The 22,522-nt window shown below is 34.8% G+C and overlaps 1 protein-coding gene across 7 annotated transcripts in view; it reads left to right on the top strand.

Moving 5' to 3' along the window:
* Nucleotides 1-22,522, top strand: part of Atrx (ATRX chromatin remodeler) — a 292,107-nt gene that overhangs the window by 254,213 nt on the left and 15,372 nt on the right. For all 7 annotated transcript variants that reach the window (XM_063246118.1, XM_013153686.3, XM_013153684.3 and 4 more), the window contains one exon: nt 683-877. In XM_063246118.1, the coding sequence (XP_063102188.1) occupies nt 683-877 (195 nt within the window). The remainder of the gene's footprint in view (nt 1-682; nt 878-22,522) is intronic.

The following is a 22,522-nucleotide window of genomic DNA, read 5'->3' as shown; positions in this document are numbered from 1 at the left end:
TAACTTTCCCTTCAAACTGGTTAATCTGCGTTGGGAGCATGTAATAATACACTCTCCACCTGCCTCCAAATCTGGGCTTTTCAAATAGAAGCTGAATTGCAGTGGTAGATTTTTGCTTATTTTAGTATGTAGTAAGATGGATAACCTCATTGTGAACTCTTTCATGATATTTAAACATAGAATTTTTTTTATATTCTAGTTTATAATGTTGTATATGTATATGGCATTTTAGTTTTTTGTCTTCAATTTACAGAAGGTAATGTATAAAGATGATTTATGGGGATTGTTGCATTTAAAAGGGATTAATTTGGTCTCTTGCATTCTAATTTCATTTGCTAACTGAATTCTCATTGCATGTATGCCTTTATTTCTGCTTACCCTGCTATCTGCCTTGCTCTCCTACTTTTACCAAGTACAAAAATATGTGAAGCAACACATGAAACATTTTGGTTAGGTGATTGATTATGATTATGATTTATCAGCCCTGAAGTTTTTTGATTTGTCATATAAACTTCTGAACAGATAATATCCTTCATAATTTAAAACTAGAGAGTTTTCTTTATGACATCATGTTATCTTGATGTTTTGCCATTTCATATATCCAGTAGCTGTATTTCTCCTTAAATTTTATATTTTGAAGATTGTGTTTATTTACATATTGTTGCACCTTCTTTTTACAAAGGGAACCATGGAAGATAAAATTTATGATCGGCAAGTAACTAAGCAGTCACTATCTTTTCGAGTTGTTGATCAACAGCAGGTTGAGCGTCATTTTACTATGAATGAGCTTACTGAACTTTATACTTTTGAGCCAGACTTACTGGATGACCCTAACTCAGAAAAGAAGAAGAAACGGGATACTCCCATGCTGCCAAAGGTAAATATATTTAGATTATTAGCTTAGGAAAAAGCCAATGTGAGTTTTGTGTTGGGACTCATACCTATAATCCCAGCTACTTGAGAGGCTTTGACAGGGGGATCACATGTTTGAGACCAACTTCCACTTAAGTTTACCTTTACACCATTTAAGTAATTGTTTTTTACTGGTACTGGGGGTCAAATACAGAGCCTTGCGTATTGTAAGCACATGCTCTACCACTAAACTACATTCTCATTCCAAGATTACATTTTTGCGACAACCACTATCAAATCCCTTACACAATCGTTTAGGACTGCGTTGGGACTTAAATCAACTCTTTTCTAATGCATGTAATATACTTTGAAAAGTATCATTTCCATGTTCATGTTCTGAAATAATCACATTGATAGAGATTAGGTTTCCTTTCTTATTTTTTCCTTTTTAAAATTAGTACTGTTTGTAGTGTATAGTGAATGCATTCATCATGGGGAGTTGGTTCCTTAATTATATTACAAAATGTGACTCAGATTCAATAGATTCAATAATCTGAAGGTTTCCTGTACAGAAATAAATTTGTTAATATTCCTTTGAAAGAACACAAATGCAAATGGATTCCTATCATAAATGCTTTTCTGCAACTTGCTTTCTTCACCTAGACGTATGTATGTGTGTGTCTGTCTGTCTCTCTCTCTGTAAGGAAATAAATTTCTGTTGTTTTAAGTTACCAAGTTTGGGATAATTTGTTACAATAGCCATAAAAAGCCAGTACATGAGACAGTCATTTTGGTCCAGATGTCTTCACTGGGGAATTCTGTCAAAAATGTAAGAAATAACAGCAATTCATGAACTGTTCTGAAAACTGAAGAGAATGCATTTTCCATTTCATTCTATGAAGCCGGCATTCCTATGGTGTTTTTATTTTACAAAAGGAGGAAGACATTACAGTGAAAGTTATACACCAGTAGTTTCATAAATACATATGCAAAGATACAAATAAAAATTAGCAAACTAAATCCAGCAGTTGCAGAACAGAAAATACAAACAGGATTAATTCTAGGATTGTAAAGTCAAAAAGAATTAGTCTAATTATACATATTACTGACCTTAAGGAGAAAAGCATGAACATTTAAACAGATGCCATGGATGCAGAGTACTTGAAAAAGATCCATCACCTACTTTTGATAAAAAATATTTCAGTAAAGTAGAAATAGAAAGTTACTTCCTCAAATTCATAAAAGGCATCTTTTTTTTTACCAGTACCAGAGATTGAACTCACGACTGCCTGCTTGCAAGGCAGGTGCTTATGCCGCTGAGCTAAATCCCCAGCCATAAAAGGCATCTACAAGATACTAATAGTGAATATCACACTTGCTCATTAAAGAGTGAATGTTTTTATCTTAAAAGATCTCACCATGTCTACTCAACTAGAGGTGATTTTTTAAATTTTTATTAGTACACATTTGTAGTACATAATGATTGCATTCATCATGAGGAGTTCTTATATGTGTATAACACATCATAATTCTTTTTATATACCCTTTACCTTTTCCCCCTCCCTCCTCCTTCTATCTCTTGGTCTCCTTGATGTTTGCCCAAGGTCTACTGCCTATTTTCTATTACCCATCTTTTATTTTGCTCTTTATTTGTATTTTGGGTTTCTCAGAGAAACTACTTGACATTTAAGCTTGTCTATCTGATTTATTTTACTTTATGATCTCAGGGTACATCTATTTTCCTAAAAATTACCCACGTTTATCATTCCTTATAGCAGAGTAGTACTCCATTGTGTATAAATACAGTGTTTTATTTATTCATTCACTTGTCGATCAGCATATAGGCCATTTCTAACATTTAACTATTATGGATTGTGCTGCTATAAACGTTTGTATGCATGAATTATTTTCAGAAAGATACCTAGAAAGAGAATAGCTGGATAGAATGGAATTTCTTGATTTAATTTTTTGAAGAATCTCCATCTGATTCCCACAGTGATAATACTAGTTTATGTTTCTATCACTAATTTGAAAAGGTTTCTTGTCCCCCACTGCTTTGCCAGCATGTATTATTATTGTTAGGTGCTTGATGATAGCCATTGTTTATGGAGTATGACAAAATCTCAGTGTTGTTTTAATTTGCAGTTCTCTAATGGCCAGAGATGTTATGTTTTTTCATGAAGTTATTAGCCATTTATATTTCTTCTGAGAAGTATCTATTCATTTTAGTTGGCCATTTTAAAATTAGGTCTTTTATTTGGAGAGGGTTTTTTTCTTTAGTTAGAGTTCTTTATATACTCTAGGTATTAGTCTGAAGACTAGCTGGCAAAGATTTTTACCACTATACATTGTCTTTTTATCCTTTTGATCTTTTCTTTTGCCATACAGAAGCTTTTAATTTGTTATAATCCCATTTGTTGAATCTTTGTTATTTCTTATGCAACAGTGGTTCTTGCCCTATGCCCGTGTCTTAAAGAGTTTTGCCTCTTTCATCTTCCAGCAAATTAAGTTCTTCTCTTTTAATATTTAGATCTTTAGTTCATTTTAAATTTAGTTTAGGGCATAGTGAGATGTTTCTAGATTAATCCTATGCATATATATAGCTAATTTTCCCAGCTCCACTTGCTAAAGTGGCTATTTTTCCTCTAGCAGATGTTTTTGACCCTGTGTCAAAGAACAGATAGCCGAATGTGTGTGAAATTTTTGCATCCTGTAATCTGCTCCATTGATCCACCTGTTTGTTTTTGTGTACAATATTGGTTCTGCCTATTCAGGAACAGGGGATTTGATTTCTTTGCATTTTTCTATATCCTCATTGATCCTTTATTTTCAGAGTATTGTAGTTTGCATTGTAGAAGTCTTTCACTTTGTTAATTGCTGAGTATTTAGTTTTTATTGATGCAGTTAATGAATGGTATCTTCCTAATTTCTTGCTCAATGAGTTCATTATTGGCATACAGGCATGCTATTTTTCTGTGTTTGATTTTATGTCTTGCTATCCTGCTGAATATAGTGATTCATTCTAGGAGTCTTTTGGTGGAATTTTTGGGTTCTTCTATGTAGAAGATCATGTCGTCTGCAAATAATGATGATTTGGTTTCTTCCTTTCCTATCCATATCCCTTTTTTATTCTCTTGCCTGCTTGCTCTGGTTAATATTTCTTGTACTATATTGAGGAACAGTGACAGTGGACATCCTTATGTTGTTCCTGATGTTCAAGAGAATATTTTTCATTTTTTCCCTTCTAATATGATGCTGGAAGTAGCTTTGTTAAGATAGCTTTTATCTAATTGAGGTAAAGTCTTTTTATACTTACCTTTTTCAGGCTTTTTTAAAAACTTGAATGGATATTGGATTTTGTCATAGGCTTTTTCTGCATGTATTGAGGTGTTCATGTGATTCTTATCCTATTTGTGATATATTATAGTTATTGATTTGCATATCTTGAACCATCCCTGCATCCCCAGGATGAAGCAGACTTCGTTATAAGGTATGATCTTTTTGATGATTTGTTACATTTTGTTTATCACTATCTTTTGAGGAATTTTGTGTCTATGTTCATTAAAGAGATTGGCCTATAATTTCTCCTTTTTAGTTGTTTCCTTGTCTGGTTTTGGAGTCACGGTGATGCTACCTTCCAGTAATGACATTGGGAGTACTTAGTTTGAGGAGTACTGACATTAGATCATCCCTAAAGTTCTTATAGATTTCAGTGGTAAATCAATCAAATCCTGAACTTTCCTTAGTTGCTAAGTTTTTTTATTACTACTTCAATTTCTTTGCCTGTTATTGGATTATTCAGGTATTTTTTTCCTTCTTGGCTCATCTTTGGCAATTCATATGTGTATGGGCATTTGTCCATTTTTTTCTGGATTCTCCCTATTTGAACAACAGGATTTCTAAGTATTTATTAATAATGTTTTGGATTTTGGTGGCATCCATTATGGCATTGGCTTTTTTACTTCTAATTGAATTGATTTGGATCTTTCCTTTTTCCCCCCATTATACTAGATAACACTTTGTCTATTTTTTGCTTTAATTTTAGTATATTTGCTGCCAAAGCAAGCAGTTTACTGCTTCAGAGAACTAGTTTGATTCATTGATACTTTGTATTTTTTGTATGTGTCAGTTTTATCAATTTTTACTCTGATCTTTATAAACTGCTTTCTTATATATACTAGCTTTGGGTTTGGATTATTCTTGTATTTCTGGCGCCTTGATAAGCATTGTTAGATTATTCATTTTGACTTGCTGTTTTCCTGATGTGGACATTCATAGTCAGTATTTTTCTTCTAGGACTACATTCATTGTGTCTCCTACTTTGTGGTATGTTGTACTGACATTATTTTTTGATTCTAGGAGCCGTCTAATTTCTTGTTGATTGCTTCTTTGACCCATTGATTATTTGAGAGTATATTGTTTAATTTTCATAGCTTGTGTGGGATTTTTTTGTCCCATAGATTTCTATTTTCGGTGTAGTGTGATCTGAATGGATCATTATGCATGGGATAATTTATTTTCTATGTAATTTAAGCATGTTTTATGGGCAAGTATGTGATCTACTTTTTTTTTTTTTTTTGTCTTTTTCCTTTTTATCGGTACCAGAGATCGAACTCACGACTGCCTGCTTGCAAGGCAGGCGCTTGTGCCGCTGAGCTAAATCCCCAGCCCCCGTGATCTATTTTATAGAAAGTTCCTTGTGCTGTTGAGCAGAATGTGTATTCTATTATTGTTGGGTAGAATACTCTGAACATATCTATTAAGTGTATTTGTTCAGAGTTGTAGTTCTACACTATTTCTTTGTCAGCTTTTGTCTAATTACTCTATTTTTGTGATTTAAAAAATTTTATCAGTATATTTTAGATTTACATAATGATCACAAATTTGTAGGGAATTTGTACTTGTGCATAATGTATCTTCATTCTTCTTTTTCCCCCAGTCCTCTCCCCTCCTTTCAACCATTCTCTTCATTTACAAGTGCTTTTTTCTCTATGGTTTCCTTTTTTCTTTTTTCCTTCTCCCCATCCCCCCATTCCCTTTCCCTTTTGAACATTTTCTTCCTATTTCCCAATATCTATTACAAATTTTGGTCATTATTTACACTTTCCATTTTCTGTTTAAGTTTTTTGAGGAATCTCCACAATGATTTCCACTGTGAACACACCAGACTGTACTCCAAACAGCAGCAGAGAAGCATTCCTTTTTCTGCGCAGCCCCTTCAGCATTTGTTTATTAGTTGATTTCTTGATAATAGCTATTCTTTCTGGAGTGAGATGGAATCTCAATATTGTTTTAAATTGCATTTCTCGAATTACCAGTGATGCTAAACATTTTTTCAGATATTTATTGGCTGCTTGTACTTTTGTGCTGAGATGTGTGTATTCATCCTCACATGCCCATTTTTTAAATTGGATCTTCAAATTTGGAAAGTCTGATTTTATTTTTCAGTTCTTTGTAAGTTCTAGATACTAGTCTGTCGTCTGAGGGACAATGGGCTAAAACTTTTTTTTCACTTTATGGGTTGTTTTTTACTTTGTTGGTGATTTCTTTTGCTGTGCAAAAACTGTTTATTAGGATGAGATCCAGTTGTTGATTCTTTCTATTATTTCCCATGAGATCAGAATTTTGTTCATGAGTTCTTTGCCTACACCTGTGTATTTTAAGAGTTTTACCTATTCTCTCTTCCAGTAGATTTAGTTTCTGTTTTCATATTTAGATTTTTGATCCATTTCAATTTTAGTTTACTGTATGGTGAGATATTTGGGTCTACTTTTAGTCTTTGGCATGTGTAGAGCCAGTTTTCCCAGCACCATTTACTAAAGAGGCTATCTTTCTTCCAGCGAATGTGTTTGGCCCCTTTGTCAAAGATAAGGTGACTGAGTGTGTTTGGAGTTGTTTCTGGATCTTCTAATCTGTTCCATTCTTGCTATCTTCTGGACTTTTCCTAGTTTCAGTTAATCTTAGATTGTACTTTTTTTCTGTTATTTGCATCTTTTAGTTCTATTTTCCATGCTGTTTTGTTTTTAAGGTATGTCTAATTGATCACACACACAAGCCCTATATTTTAGTTCTGACACTCTGTCCTCACATTAATCACTTATGCTGTCCATACTTTCAATACATGTTTTTAGTTTAGGTACCTTTTTATTAGTGTTTTCTGTAAATTTGCTGATCCTTTAGTTCATTGAGTCCATTTTCAGTTAATTTATATCTTCTTTGAGCTTGCTGAGTGAGCGCCTTATTGATATGTTTTAGTAACTTTCATTTGAATACTTCAGCTGTGTGGCTTTTGATTTCTTCCTTCTTGATGCTCCATGGATTAGCTTTTGGAAGGTTGGGAGTTTTTGGAAGCCTTCTGTTGCCTTGTCTTCTTTTTTCCACTGTGTGTGTCTGCACACTGGGGTTTTGTGGTTGTTTATGATGGAACAACTTTATTGCTAATCTGGAGACCCCTTTAGTTAATATCTGCTTTTCAGTGATCACTCCAGATGTGGCTAAATACAGATGTTTACTTCTATCCCAAGATCCAGCTCATCTCTGGAAAGGGAGGGTTCAGTGTAATTGAGTCAGTACCCAATTATCTGGGAATGGATTATAGTATTTTTAGTGTCACAAAATTATTCTAGGCATTGACCTATAGAAAAGCCAGTTAATAACAACAACTATGTCACCCTGGTTGTAGCAATAAAATCAGCAACAGTAACAGTATCAAAGATAAAGCACATATTGACATATCATGAAAACTTCTAATGTACTACCCTTAAGCATAGAAGAGAGCTAAAATTGTAGCAAAATAACAAGACAAACCAAATGTTGACATGTAGTAAATATCTACTACTACCTCCATTAATAATAGTCATTCAATAGTAATACCATGGAGTTAACTCTGTTTTTGTTTTTGTTTTTTGCTTTGGTACCCGGGATTGAACTCAAAACCTTGCACTCATCAGGCAGGCACTTACACACCACCAAGCTCAATCCCTGGCCCTTAACTTGTTATCTAAAAGTAATAGGAAAAAAGGGATGAAAACAATGGGAAAAAAAGGAAAAAAAAAAAACAGAAACCCTGAAAAACCAATGCAAGATTTTAAAAAATGAGTCAGAAAATAAAATTTCATTCTTGTTTTGAATGAGATTTTATTCCAGCATCTGTCGTCCTGGAATCCAGTAGGTTACGTTTTCTGTGTAACTTTAAAACCTGTCGGAGATGCTACCCACTCCTCCACAGAACCCTTTGTCCTTACACTTCAGACTGTAGACCTATCCAAGCCAAGATCTTTGTTCATGTTAGTACTTAGCCAAAGCAGTCAGACCATTGTTCTCTGTGCCCGCATTATGCAGTCAGATGGGGGTTTAATGAGACAGTGGACTTAGTGCCAGTACTTTCAGATCCAGTCATACTTGCTATGCCTGCCTTCTTACTATGGAGCATGGGACCCATGTCCTTTGTAGCCCAGGCTTCAACTTCTCAGGGGGTCTATGTGTAGCTTTCATTCTCTCCATGACTGTCTTTTTGTGGCTCTCTGGTATCCCAGTCACAGTGTGGAAGGCTAACAGTGGAAACCTTGAAGTGAAATTGTTCTGTAGTTGTCTTGTGGCTGAGCCTTTAAAAATTAACCCCTTCCAACTGTGGCTCCTGATTAAACCTCATATATGGTAGGTGCTACACTGAATTTTTCCTCCTATTCTATCCTGTGGTGTGGAAGAAGTCATTTTCAGAATAAAACCCCATGCTGTTTTACAGTAACTGTGGACCTTTCTTGGGGCTAGCTCTGCTGGTCCAGTTGGTGTTTTCCTTCCTGAAGCTGCCAGCCTTCTAGGCTTACCTTCTTTCCTTGGGCATTGGCTTCATTTACGATCAGGTTGGTGACTAGTTCCATAGTCACCATTACTGCCCTTTGCTGAGGGGAAACAAACTTAAGACCAGAATCAGTACTGGCCAACAAAGAGAGCCAGGGCTCCAAATGCGTAGACTTAGAGTTGTCCTAAATGTGTCTCAAACATGTTTCCATATTGGTACATATAGTGTTTTTTTTTGAAGACTAGATTGTGTTTACTTGCTGTTTTTGTTAACTTCCTATCTGTAATAACTTATCAATTATTTAATTTTATATAACAAGAAATACTGTTTTAAAGATTTGTTGTGCCAGGTGTGGTGGCATACACCTGTAGTCTCAGCACTTGGGAGGCTGAGGCAGGAAGATTGTTGCAAGTTCGAGACCATCCTGGGCTGCAAAGTGAGTTCAAGGTCAGCCTGAACTGTATAGTGAGGCCCTGTCTCACCAAAACAAAAAAGAAAGATTTGTTTTAAAAAATGGTTCCCTGTTAAGTTTGAGAATGATTTTACTTATAATTGTATCTAATTAACATCTTTTCCAAAATTATACCTGACTTACATTTGAGCTTTTATTAGAAAAAGGTCATGATTGCTGGTATTTCTGTAATGAAACAAAGATTCCAATTTGAAAAGGGGAAATTGCTTTGAATTTATTCATTATGCAATAAATATCTTGTTACAGGAAATCTATTTAATAGGATAAATATTTTATCACTTTGAGAGGTATGCTATGGGGATATACTTACACAAAAAAATAGTGCATTTTGTTTTGGTTTGGTTTTATTGTGTTAGTGATTGAACCCAGGGCTTTTCACACTAAACTACATCCCCAGTTTGTGTGTTATTTTTTATATTTTGATGTTCTTGCTTAATCACTCAGGCTGGTCTTGATCTTGAGATCTTCCTGCCTTAGTCTCACAGAGTGCTAGTATTACGAGCATGCATCACCAAACCTGGCTTATCTGTGCTTTGCTTTAAAGATTTTTAAAATCCAATAAGAGTGAAATACTATTTAATTATGATAGGATGTCTGACAGAAACCATGTCTTCTGTAATTAGAGCTGAGTCATCAAAAGAATCATACTTGTTTACTTACAGGCTTTCATTACTGTATATTGTATTTAGTGCTTAAACCCTTTGTCAGAGGACAAAAAGGAAAAGGAAAGTAGTAGTTATTTTTACTGACTTTTTAAGGGTTTCATATTGTAGACTAAACAATTTGTTCAGATTATCTCCCTCAACCCAGCAGCAGCTAAAAAACAAATAGTACCATTTTCATTTTTAAGTTTAGGAAATTAAGGCAAGGGTGATTATTTAATTTACCTAAGTTTACACATCTAATTTGTTTTTATGCTGGCCTTTCAATCAGGTCTATCCTACTTGAGTGTTTGTTCTCCTAATCATTATAATTTGTTATCCTCCAAAGGAAGATTAGAAAGTTATTTTTAAGGGACTGGAGATTTAGCACATTGGTAGACCCCTTGATTAGCATTCTCATGGCCTGGGTTTAATTCATAGCACTGAGGGGAAAAAGTAACTTTCCAGTATAAGAAACACAGTAGAGAACCTGGGATTCCGAAAATGAATGACATTAAGGTTTCTTTTTGTTAAATACATATGAATTTTAAAATATAGAATGGTTTTGGGGCTGGGGATTTAGCTCAGTGGCATAAGCGCCAGCCTTGAAAGCAGATAGTCGTGAGTTCGATCCCTGGTACCGATAAAAAGGAAAAAGACCAAAAAAAATATATAGAATGGTTTCACAGTTAATAGTACTGTTTAATAAAACTACTAAGATTGTACAGTACCATTTGGCTTATGAATTGTGAGGTTTAAATTATAGAAAACTCTAGCTTCTACAGAGGTCTTTTTCATAGGTACTAATAATCTCAAGAAACTGAGGCTCAGACAGTTTTTAGATTACCAAGTGGATCCGTGCTCAAAAAGTATTCAAGTTATCAGATGCACTCATTAGTTCTCAAAGCATATTCATGCACCTAGGAAATAAATCTACAGAAATGCTGCGGGAGGTGCTGCTGTGTGGCTGAGTGAGTGAAGGAAGGTCAGTCGGTCAGCTGCTCAACTCATTTTAGTTAGAGTTCTTCTGCATTTATCTACTTTAATGTACTGAGTTTCAGCATAAGATTTAATTTACAGAAGAGGTATAATTGCTTTTCAAAAATGATGTTTAGAAACTATGGTGTATCATGATGCTTCTCTAGCTCACCACAATAACTACAATATTTCCCCCAAAATAAGACTGGATCTTATATTAATTTTTGTTCCACAAGATGCAATAGGGCTTATTTTCAGTGGATATCTTATTTTTTCATGTACAACAATGTACATTTATTCATATACAAAAATCTCTATTCAAATAACAATCATGTCATCTTTTTCTGGAGTATTGTCCTAATCACCAAGCCCAAATTCTAGTCTGAATTTCTTGTGACTTTGCTGGATTTCCTGTAGAACCAGTGGCCTTTATCTCTCATGTACAGCAATAGAGCTCTCCTTAAATGAGCACTTGACCATGTAGCCTGCTTGCAGTGCATGGACAACACAACTTTCAGTGATTTTTATCCCATAAAATTTTGACCCAAGTTACAACCTCTTGCAGTCTAGGCTTCACAAAATTTCCATTAAATCAAGTGTTAATTGAAGATAGAAGTGGAAACAGAAATAATGACAGTTAAGATGGTCCATGCAAAAGTGACAAAAAAAATGCAGGCACCAAAATTCAGAAAACCTTTCTTTATTTCACATGAGTACATTAAATACACCTGTTACAATGCATGACATATTGAATTATGAAGGTTACTATTAGACACTACTTTCATTCAGTATCAAGTGCACACATTATTTGTGTGTTGTGCCTGTAATCTGATTGGTCATTCAGCTGTAAGTCTCAAGTTCATCTGTTTGCATAGGTATTTACCTCTCCTCCAAAGGCACCTGCTTGGATATTATTATTTTATAATTCAATACATTTGTTGGGTGTTGCAAGAGACATACTAAATGTGTCCATCTGACTGACAGTTTTAACTGCGGCTTATTTTTGGAATAGAGCTTATGTTACAAACCTGAAAAATCATGCTAGGATTTATTTTCCAGTTAGGTCTTATTTTGGGGAAAATACAAATAAAAACTCTAAGAGATCTATGAACAGTGGTATTTGTTTGACATTTACCTGAAGGAGCTAGTAGTTCAATTGAATGGTGAAAAATAATGTCTTAAAAATGAAAGGATAAAGTGCTGATGTGACTAGTACTGAGTATATTTGCTACAATAGGAAAATGACAATGTCACATTCAGGTATAGTTTTGATAGAAAAAATATCAAATAATTTGACCCATAAGAGCCTTTCAGCTGGAACTGCCATCTTCTAGTAATTTGCCAAAATGAGAAACACAAAAGGAGAAGAGGAGAGGAACCTGGTATGTGTTTTCTAGGCCTTTTAGAAAACATGGGGTTGTTCCTTTGGCCACATACATGTGAATCTACAAAAAGGATGATATTGTAGACATCAAGGGGATGGGTACTGTGCAAAAAGGAATGCCACTTAAATGTTACTATGGCAAAACAGGAAGAGTCTCTAATGCCAGCATGCTGTTTGTATTGTTGTAAACATGCAAGTTTAGGGCACGATACTTGCCAAGAGGATTAATGTGTATATAGAGCATATTAAACACTCAGAGTCATGATAGCTTCCTGAAACTTGTCAAGGAAAATTATCAGAAAAAGAAGGAAGCCAAAGAGAAAGGTACCTGGGTTCAACTAAAGTGCTTGCCTGCCCCACCCAGAGAAGCACACTTTGTGAGATCCAATGGGAAGGAGCCTGAGAACCCATTCCCTATGAATTCATGGCATAAGCTGGGAATGGAGCTCTGCCACTCAGTACCATATTGACAGCTAAGTGTTCTAGGCGCTGCTTAAAAATAAAAATATCATCCTGTGTTGTAAGGATGGTTTTCTTAATTGAACAGATGTGTGGTGCTTTTACTTCAGAAACAAATATTTGGAGTAGATTTGCCTTGTACCTAGTTAATTGTGTTGGGTCTTTACTCTTCAGTGTTTTTCTTGCTGAAGGATATTGCTGAGGTATTGTGTAGGTATATAACCAAATGGCCCAATACTTATGAAATACTAATATTGGCTTGAAGATCTGTTAAATCACCATGGGGAAAAGATGTATCAAAATAAAATGGAAGTCACAGTTAAATAAATGGAAGTCCATTTCAATGAAATAAATTGTTTAAAGCACACACAAAAAAGTGTTGACCCATAAGAGATGGTTAGCATTGCAGTGATGGTGAAGAAATTGGTCTGATGAAGAGTTAAGGCTGAATGAATAGGGTGGGATGAATTACAGAAAGCATTGAAAGGCATGTGGAGCATTTAGGTATAAAATAGTGTTTACCATAAATCTTTCTTCCAAAATATTTTTTTTATTTTAAAGAGAATAAAACCTAACAAAACAGAATAAAGCCAATCAAAACAAAACAAATAATACAGAACTTCAAAACAGGATAATAGGAAGTTAACAATGGCTACCATAATATATCTTGTTATCTTCACAGTACTCCATACCATCAGACATAGTAAAATCAACTAAAACAACAGAATAAAACCAATCAAAACAGAACATTAAATAAGACAAAACAAAAAATCAGAACAATATTGAATATCAAAAACAAGACAGAAGGAAACCCCTCATATTTGCTATATTGCAGATTGTTATCCTCCTAATAGATGCTAAGACTACTAGCATTAGGTCTGCAAAGTCAATCAAACAATATAAGCATTAAGTTGTTCTTGTACCTCAGTTGATATTAACACAACTTGTCCTCCAAATGAGCTGGTTGCTTACGGGGTGAAGGTGCTTCTTGATTCTCAGCCTGCGTGCTTCTCTCTGGGCCCTTTATGGTTTTCACACCTTTCAGGAAGAGCAACTTGGCTTCTTGTATTTCTCCTTGAATCAGCATGGCTTCTGCTGACTCACAGGAAGGGCAAACTGGCTTCTCTCTTCCTGAGCACTATAAGTTCTTGAATGGAGATCTTTTCAATAGCATGGCAATAAAATCTAGGACATGTTAATAGAGTGAGGCTTGTGGGTGGAATCCATCATTTTAAGAAAATAAATGGTAGAACTCAATAATGATAGCTTGTAGCTTTTAAAAGGGTACAGAGCCAAAAAAAAAAAAAAAACCTTTCAACTAAATAATGTTTATTTATTCATTCATTTATTAAAACCTTTTTTGGGTGCTATGCTTTGTGCCATGATGGTTACTAAGGAGGCTTTGATAAGTAACACTGGGCTATTCTCTCAAGAAAACTAAAGCTTAGGGGCCTAGGGCTCAGTGGCATAGGCACCCGCCTGGCAGGTGTGAGATTGTGAGTTCATTCCCTGGTATTAAAAAAAAAAGACTAAAGTTTAATAAGCTTACCTGAATAAGTAGATTCAATAAGTTTTGCACCCCAAGCTGGGCATGATGGTATATACCTGTAATCCCATATTACGGATGCTAGGGCAAGGGATTGCAAATTCAGGCTCAGCCTAAACAATATAGTTAGACCCTGTCTCCAAAAAAGAAAGAAAGAAAAGAAAAAAAATAAATCTTGAGTCCCATAATAAAAATCTCTATAGGTACCGAAGTGGCAAGACACATTTCTTTCATACAAGAGTTGAGAGTGGGGACTTGATATTAAGAGGGCTTATAAACATATTGGAAAATAGAAGTGGTATCTTACAGTTCTAGGTGAGCAAAACTGAGCAGGGAAAAGGAAACATGAACATATGACAGCATGCCTATAATTGCACCTCTAACGAAGACTGAGACATGAGATTACCAAGTCTGAGTCTCTGAGTCTCGCATAGCTAACTTCTAGTAAGGCCATGTCTCAAAATATTTTTAAAAGAACTAGGATGTACTTCAGTGCCAACGCCCTGGGTTTAATCCACAGTAACACACACTCACACACACACACACACACACACGACATAATTGAGGAGCCTAAGTAAAATTAAATAATAAGAACATATGGAAGGGTAAACATGATGGTACATACCTGTAACTTACGTAGGAGCTTGAAACAGGATGATCACAAGTTTGAAACCAGTCTGAGCAACTTAGCAAGAGCCTCTGTGAAAAAGTAAAACAAGAGCCAGGTGTGGTGGTACATGCCTATAATCCCAGCACTTGAGAGGCAGGCAGGAGGATTGTTTGAGTTCGAGATCAGCCTGGGCTACAAAGTGAGTTCAAGGCCTGCCTGAACTGCATAGCAGGATCCTATCTCAAAAAGACCAAACAAAAAAAAGTGAAAAGGGCTTTGGGCATAGCTCAGTGGTGGAGTGCTTGCCTAGCATGCACAAAATCTTTGGTTAAATCTCTAGCACCAAATAAATAAGCAAGGAAATGACAGAACGAATGTATGTCAGGTATGATGGTGAATGACTGTGATCCCAGCATTTGGGAAGTTGGGACAGGCAGATCGACACCAGCCTGGGATACAAGCAAAACCCCCCATGTTTACCCCCCACCAAGGGCATAGGAAGATAGTGGTAGTATAAATGTAGATGCCAGAAGAGGTAAGAGAAAGGTAGGTGACAATCCAGTCTTAGGAGTTAGTTGTAAGTTGTATTTTAAGTTGTGATACTGTTTAAGAATTTTTAGGCAAGAGAAGTCAGTTTCATTTTAGAAAAAAATTATGTTTTATATCAATGTGGATAATGGATTAAAGAAAAGAAAATAGATGTTAAGATATTTGTTAGGATGTTACTAAAATGATCCTGGTACCATCCTTGGCTTCCTGAACATAAGATAACACTAGTGACACAGGTACAATGTACTTACAATGTACTTACACTCAATAAACTTATATTTAGAATTGCATTTCATTTGCACGTACTTTAATACAGTTTGAAAACTGGTCTTCTGAACTGGCTACAATAGATGTTATGATATATATGGTTAAAGGTTTCTTGGTATTTTAATCTATCTTTATTAAAGATATTTCAAAAGTTGTTTCCTATCATTATAGTGCAATTACACATTCCTTTTTACCTATAATTAAAGATAAAAGACTACTAAAATGATACATCTTCATAAATTTTCATTCCCTTTCCTGATTGCTGTTATCTAAATAGTGATTACATTGCATTTCTTTTGTCAGTTAATTTTTCTTTGTCCTTTGATTGTCCTGAGAGCACTTACTTTTCAATTTACTTGATACTTAATGGTTACTTCTTCCCACCTTACTGCTTTATAATGTAATTTTTATTCCTGTATTTGTCCTGTGTGGTTTCTTTTAGTTGAGTACTTTTCTTTTTTAATTTTTTTTTTTGGAGGAAAGGAGTACTGGGAATCAAATCAAGGACCTCACATTTACCAGTCAGGCACTGTACCACTGAGCTAAATCCCTAGCACCCGGTTCTGTACTTTCTAATTGGCTATTTTTTGTCTTTCTTTTTTTTACTATTGGTATATCTTTTGATATGCAGTAATTTCATCTTGGGAAACTGCTGCATATGTGTATTGTTCACTTTTACTTGTGATCCCATCCCATAAACCCACCTTTTCCCCTGCTTCCTGTTTTTAAAAAGTCTGCTTCCCTGCTTCCTACCACCTCTCTTTTATTTTCTTCTTAAATTATTTATATTTTAGCTTTTCATGTAAGAAAAATCATGCAATATTTATCCTGTGTTAAATTTATGTAACTTAGCATTATGGTCTCAAGAGATTTCCATTTTCTTAAAATGACTCAAATTTATCCTCTTTATAGCTGAATAGTATTTCATTGTCTATATATACCACATTTTCTTAATCCAGTTATCTGTTCAGGAGCATATAGGCAACTCATTTCCATAATTTAGTATTGAAAATTGTACTAACATAGATCAAAAACTTGAATATTAAAAAGAAACATCTGTTGCAAGGTAAAACTCTTAAAGACATACATATTGACGAGAACCCCAATTGCATGAGGAATAACATCAGGAATCAACAAATGGGATTATGTCAAAAGGCTCTGCACAGCAAAGAAAATAACCAATAGAATGGAGAGCCAACCTACAGAATGGAAAAAAAAATTTGCCAGCTACTCCTCAGACAGAGGACTAATATCTAGAATACATAAAGAACTCAAAAAAATTAACCAACTCACCAAAATAAAGACCAAGTCCCTCCCAAATTGGGGAAGTGAAATAAATAGAATACTTCCTCAGAAGAATACAGATGGCAAATAAATATGGGAAATAATGTTTAGCATTTCTGGCCATTAGAAAAATATGAATTAAAACAATGCTGAGATTCTGTCTTACTCCAGAAAGAATGACTATCATCAAGAAATCAATTTGAGCAGTTTCTTTGTCTTTTACCATACTTACTATAACTTTTGGATTTTATTTACTCTTTTCTGTTTCTTACACTAGGGATATAGTGTTCACACATTTGAGTCTGATTTAATTCACTTAAGAGTATGGTCTCTAAGGGAAAGAACAACTGGGATGGAGGAAGGAAGCAAAGGAAAGGAAGTGAAATATATATATATATATATATATATATATATATATATATATATATGATAGCAAAGATCATTATACAACTAATTCTATTAGTTCATGAAAAGGAGCAATTAGTGCTCCTATGTTCAAATTATTTTGCATGCCTATATCTGATAATATGAGCAACTATTTTGAAGATAACACTATGCAATATAACAACCATTGTCAAATTCCTATCATCTTGTTTTGAGACCCTATATTGCTATTGTTTTGTTGTTTTGTTTTATTTTTATCATTTTTTGTTTGTTTGCTTTTTTATTTTTCTGTGTTTTTTTCCTTTTTGAAATAAGAAAAAAGCTTTTAAAAAAGAAATCAAGTAATAACAAGTGCTGGCAAGGCTGTGGGGGAAACTATACATTTTTTAGTTTAGTTGATTTTTGTTTGTTTTTGAGATAGGGTCTCACAATGTAACTCAGGCTGACCTCTGAGCTTCCCGCCTCAGCCTCCAAGCAGAGGGATTACAGGCATATGTCACCATACTCAGCTCCTTCTATGTTGTTGGCGGGAATGTAAACTAGTACAATCACTATGAAAATCAATATGGTGATTCCTCAGAAATCTAAGAAATTCTATTTGACCTTGCTGTTCTCCTCTGAATATCTTCCTGAAAGAGTTGAAGATGTCATATTAGAGTAATACTTGCATACCCATGTTTATAACAGCACAACTCATAATAGCTAAATCTTAGAAGCATCCTATATGTCCTTCAACAAATGAATAGATTAAAAAAGCATGTATATTTTGGATTATGTGGATTACTACTCTGCCACCAAGAAGGTAAATTCGAGCAGTTGTGGGAAAATGGATATACTCTGAGGCCATAATGTTAAATGAAATAAATCAGACACTCAAGCATAAATATTATGTAGTTTCTCTTATATGAGAAACCAAGGTTTAAATAACTTAAAGAGCAAAATAAAAGCTAGATAATATGAAATAAGGAGATAAACCCTCTGCGAATAGGAACTAGTAGTGGAGAAATTGGAAAGAGAGGGTAAGGGGAATTAAAAAGAAGGTATGTGATGTACATATAACAAGCTATAGTGAATATAATTATTATGTGCAGTAAACACAAAAATATAAAAATAAACATGGTTATGCTTGTATCATTATAATATGATGACTTTTACTCTTTCAGGAAGAAAGCCAGAATAACTGAGTCAATTCTTTTTTTAAATTTTCCTGAGAAATCTCTATACTCTTTTCTATAGTAGTCATACTAGAAATTCCCACCAACAATGTAGAAGGGTTCCTTTTTCACCACAACTTTACCAATGTGGTTTTTGATTCCTTGATTGTATTCATTCTTACTGAAGTAAGATGGGACTGCATTGTTGTTTTGATTTGCATTTTTCTAATGGCCAAAGATACTGAACATTTATTGGCCATTTGTACTTCTTTTTAGAAATGTCTATTAATATCAGTTGCCCATTTTTTTAATTGAGTCTTCTTCTTGGCAGATCTGAGTTTGTTTGTTTTTTAATACAGGGTTTCACTGTGCAGTACAGGCTGACCTTGAACTCAATATGTAGCCCAGGCCAACTTCAAACTCATGATGGTTTTTTTCCCAGGTGCTGGGATTGCAAATGTGCGCCATCATGCCCAGCTTTAAGTTTTTTTTATATATATTTTAATGTTAGTTCTCTGATGAGTAGTAGGCAAAAATTTCCCCCATCATGTTAAGTTGTTCTATTGGTTGTTTTCTTTGCTTTTCAGAACCTCTTAAATTTGATACAATTCCATTTATTGATTCTTGGTATTATTTCTTCTGCCATTGAAATTCCGTTCAGAAAGGCCTTTCCTATGTCTTCAGCAATTTTATTGTTTATGTTTTTATATCTAGGTCTTTTATCCATTTAGGTTTGATTTTAGTACAGGATGAGAGATATGTGTCTGGATTCATTCTTGTGAACATGAATAACCAGTTTTCCCAGCACTGTTTGTTAAAGATGCTATCTTTTCTCCAGCATATTTTCAACTCTTTCATTATAAATCAGATAGCTGAAAGTCTATATAGTTATTTCTGTGTCCTCAGTTTTAGTCTCTTGGTTGGCACATCTGTTTTTATTCCTTTAACTAGGTTGTTTTATTGCCATTATTGTATTAAAATAACTTGAAGTTCAGGATTGTAATGCTTCCTATTTTGTTCAGGATTGCTTTGATTATTGTAGGTATATTCTGGTTTCATGTAAATTCCTGGACTGTATTTTCTAGTTCTGATACACACTATAAATATTTTGATTAAAAATGTATGAACTCTGTCATTTTTGTTAATATGGCCATTTTGACAATATTGGTTCTGCTTCTTTGGAAATAGAGGATGTCTTTTGGTTTTTGAATGCCCTTTTCAGTGTTATTTTTAATAGTGCTATAGGTTTCCTAATAGAGTTTAATAGTACTATAGTTTTCCTTATAGGGTTTTTTCCTTAGAGAGTTTTTAATAATGCTATAGTGTTCCTTAAGGCATTAAATTTTTTTAGCTAAGTACAAAAAACACATCTTTTTTATCCATTCATTGGTTTGCAGGCATTTGGGTTGCTTCCAAAATTTAGCTATTAAAATTGTGTGTGTGCAAACATGGGGGTGTATATATCCCTGTGGTATGATGTTTTTGATTCTTTTGGGAAGATGCCAAGAAGGAGAATAGCTGGGTCAAATGGTACCTCTAGTCCTAGTTTTTAAGGAATCTCCATACTGATTCCCACAATGGTTGTACCAGTCTACATTCACCAACAGAGAAGTGTTCCTTTTTCCCCACAGCCCCACCAGCTTTTGTTAATGGTTGAGTTCTTGATAATAACCATTTTTTCTGGGGTGAGATGCAGTCTTAGCATTATTTTAATTCGCATCACTCAAATGAGCACTAAATGGATACACCTTGAGACCATAGTCTTAATTGAAATAAATCGTACACACGTGTATAAACATCACATTCTCTCAGGTATGAGAAATTAAAAGTGTAAATAAGAAGCAAAATATATAATAGGTATTGTGAAGTAGGAAGAAATTATTTAAAAGCAAAGAGGAACTAGGAAGGAGGGAGGCAGAATGAAAGGAAGCATAAAAAGAGATAAACTGGTAAAAAAAGCTTTGTAAATAAGGAGTGGAAAAGGGGTTGAAGGAAGGGGAGGAGAATGAGGGGAAAAAAGTATCAAGTACAGGTACAAATTTCCTATGATGAGTGTGATCAATATGTATATCTAAATTATACCAATAAACTTAACAATAAAAAAGAAATACCTCAAAAAGATTTTTTGAAGCACTCTAATAGACTTGATATCCTGATTTCTTTCTCAGTTGTATCATTTTTGGTGTATAGGAATGTTACTTGTTTCTGTGTTTAGATTTTGTATCCTGAGGCTAGGTGTGGTAGTGCTTGCCTCTAATCCCAACACTCTGGAGGCTGAGGCAGGAGGATCACCATGAGTTCATGGCCAGCCTGAATTACATGGTGAGACGCTGTCTCAGAAGGACCCCCCAAAAAAGATTTTTGCATCATGCCATTTTGCTGAATTTGTTTAAGAGTCTTGTAGAAGAGCCTTTGAGTTTTCCATATAAAAGATCACATCATCTGCAAATATAGTTTGATTTCTTCCTTTTATTTCTCTTGTGATTACTGTGGCTAATGTGAGAATGAACATTATATTGTTTCTGATTTTAAAGAAGATGGTTTCAGCCCCCCCCCCTTTGTATATTATTGACAGTAAGTTTGTTACAAATGTCTTGCAGGCTAGCCTTGAACTTGCAGCAATCCTTCTGTCTCAGCCTCACAACTACTGGGATTAAAGGCATATGGCATTGCACCCGACCTCATCAGGGTTTTTATCATGAATAGGTGTTAAATTTTGTCAGAGGTTTTAATCTACATCTATCGAGATGATTGTGTGATTTTTTTTAATCCTTGTTTTTGTGTGCTCACTACATTTATTGATTCGTGTATACTGTGCCATCCTTGGATCTGTGGGCTGACTTGGTCATGATATATATTCTTTTTAATGATCTGTTGTATTCTGTTTGCAAGCATCTTGTTGAGGATTTTTGCTCCTGTGTTCATTAAGGAAATTGGTGTGTACTTTTTCTTTTTGTCTGATTGCAGTAGCAGAGTAATGTTAGATTTAAGAAATGAGTTTGGTGGCATAGTTTGAGAAGATAAGTCTTAATTCTTCCAAGAAGTTTTGGTGAAATTCAGTGGTGAATCCATTGTATCCTGGGATTTTCTTAGTTGGTATGGTTTTGATTATTGGCTCTTCTCATTGCCTGTTAGTGAATTACTGAGTTTTTTGTTTCTGTTTTTGAGACAGGGTCTTACTATGTAGTTTGGGCTGGTCTTGAACTCAATATGTAGTCCAGGCTGGCCTCAAACTCAAGGAAGTCATCCTGCCTCAGCTTCCCGAGTTCTGGGATTACAAGAATGTGCCATTGCCACACCTGGCTATTCAAGATTTTCTTATCTTGATTCTGTTTTGATAAATTCATGTTTATCTAGGAATTCTCTTCTAGATTCTTCAATTTTTTGGAATATGATTTTTTTGAAAGTTTCTTTTAATCCTCTGAATTTTGGTGGTTTTCAATATGATTTCATTTTCTTCTGCATAGATGTCATTTCTTCTTTTGGTAAGTTTGGCTAAGAGTTTGTCAATCTTGTTTATTCTTTCAAAGAACCAACTCTTTGATTCTTTGATCCACTATGTTTTTCTCTTAGTATTATTTCATTAGTTTCTATTCTGACTGGTTTACTACCCCCATTCCAAGACAGAGTTTCACAAATGCAGTTCAGGCTGGCCTAGAATTCACTCTGTAGCCCATACTGCCTCAAACTAGCAACAGTCTTCCTGCCTCAGCCTCCTGAGTGCTGGGATTACAGGCATGTGCCACCACACTTAGCCATGAGACAGGCTCTCACTAAGTAGTTCAATTTGGCCTTGAACTTACTTTATATCCCAGGCTGTCGTAAAATCACAGCAATCTTCCTGCTTTAGGGTCCCAAGTGCTGGGATTACAGGCATGTGCCTCTGTGCCTGCTGCCATTTGATTTTTTGATTTCTTTGCCTAAATGTTCCTCTATTTCAGGGCCTAGGAAATCAGCTTTTGAATAGTTAATAGCTTTTAGAGGAAGCCTGGTTATTTTTTCATGTGTCTGTTATTTTATGCTGAGTGTTGAGGATCAGTAGGGTACAAAACCTCTGTTGGTACTGTAGCGATTTCTTCACTTCATATATGTTTCCCTGTGATGTGACATTGGCTTTGGTTATGTTTTTGGTGATCATGCA

This window comes from Cavia porcellus, unplaced genomic scaffold (assembly GCF_034190915.1).
Source record: "Cavia porcellus strain 051 isolate PalLab524CR breed Dunkin Hartley unplaced genomic scaffold, mCavPor4.1 scaffold_3, whole genome shotgun sequence".
NCBI lineage: Eukaryota > Metazoa > Chordata > Mammalia > Rodentia > Caviidae > Cavia > Cavia porcellus.
This window is presented reverse-complemented; position numbering and strand designations above follow the sequence as displayed.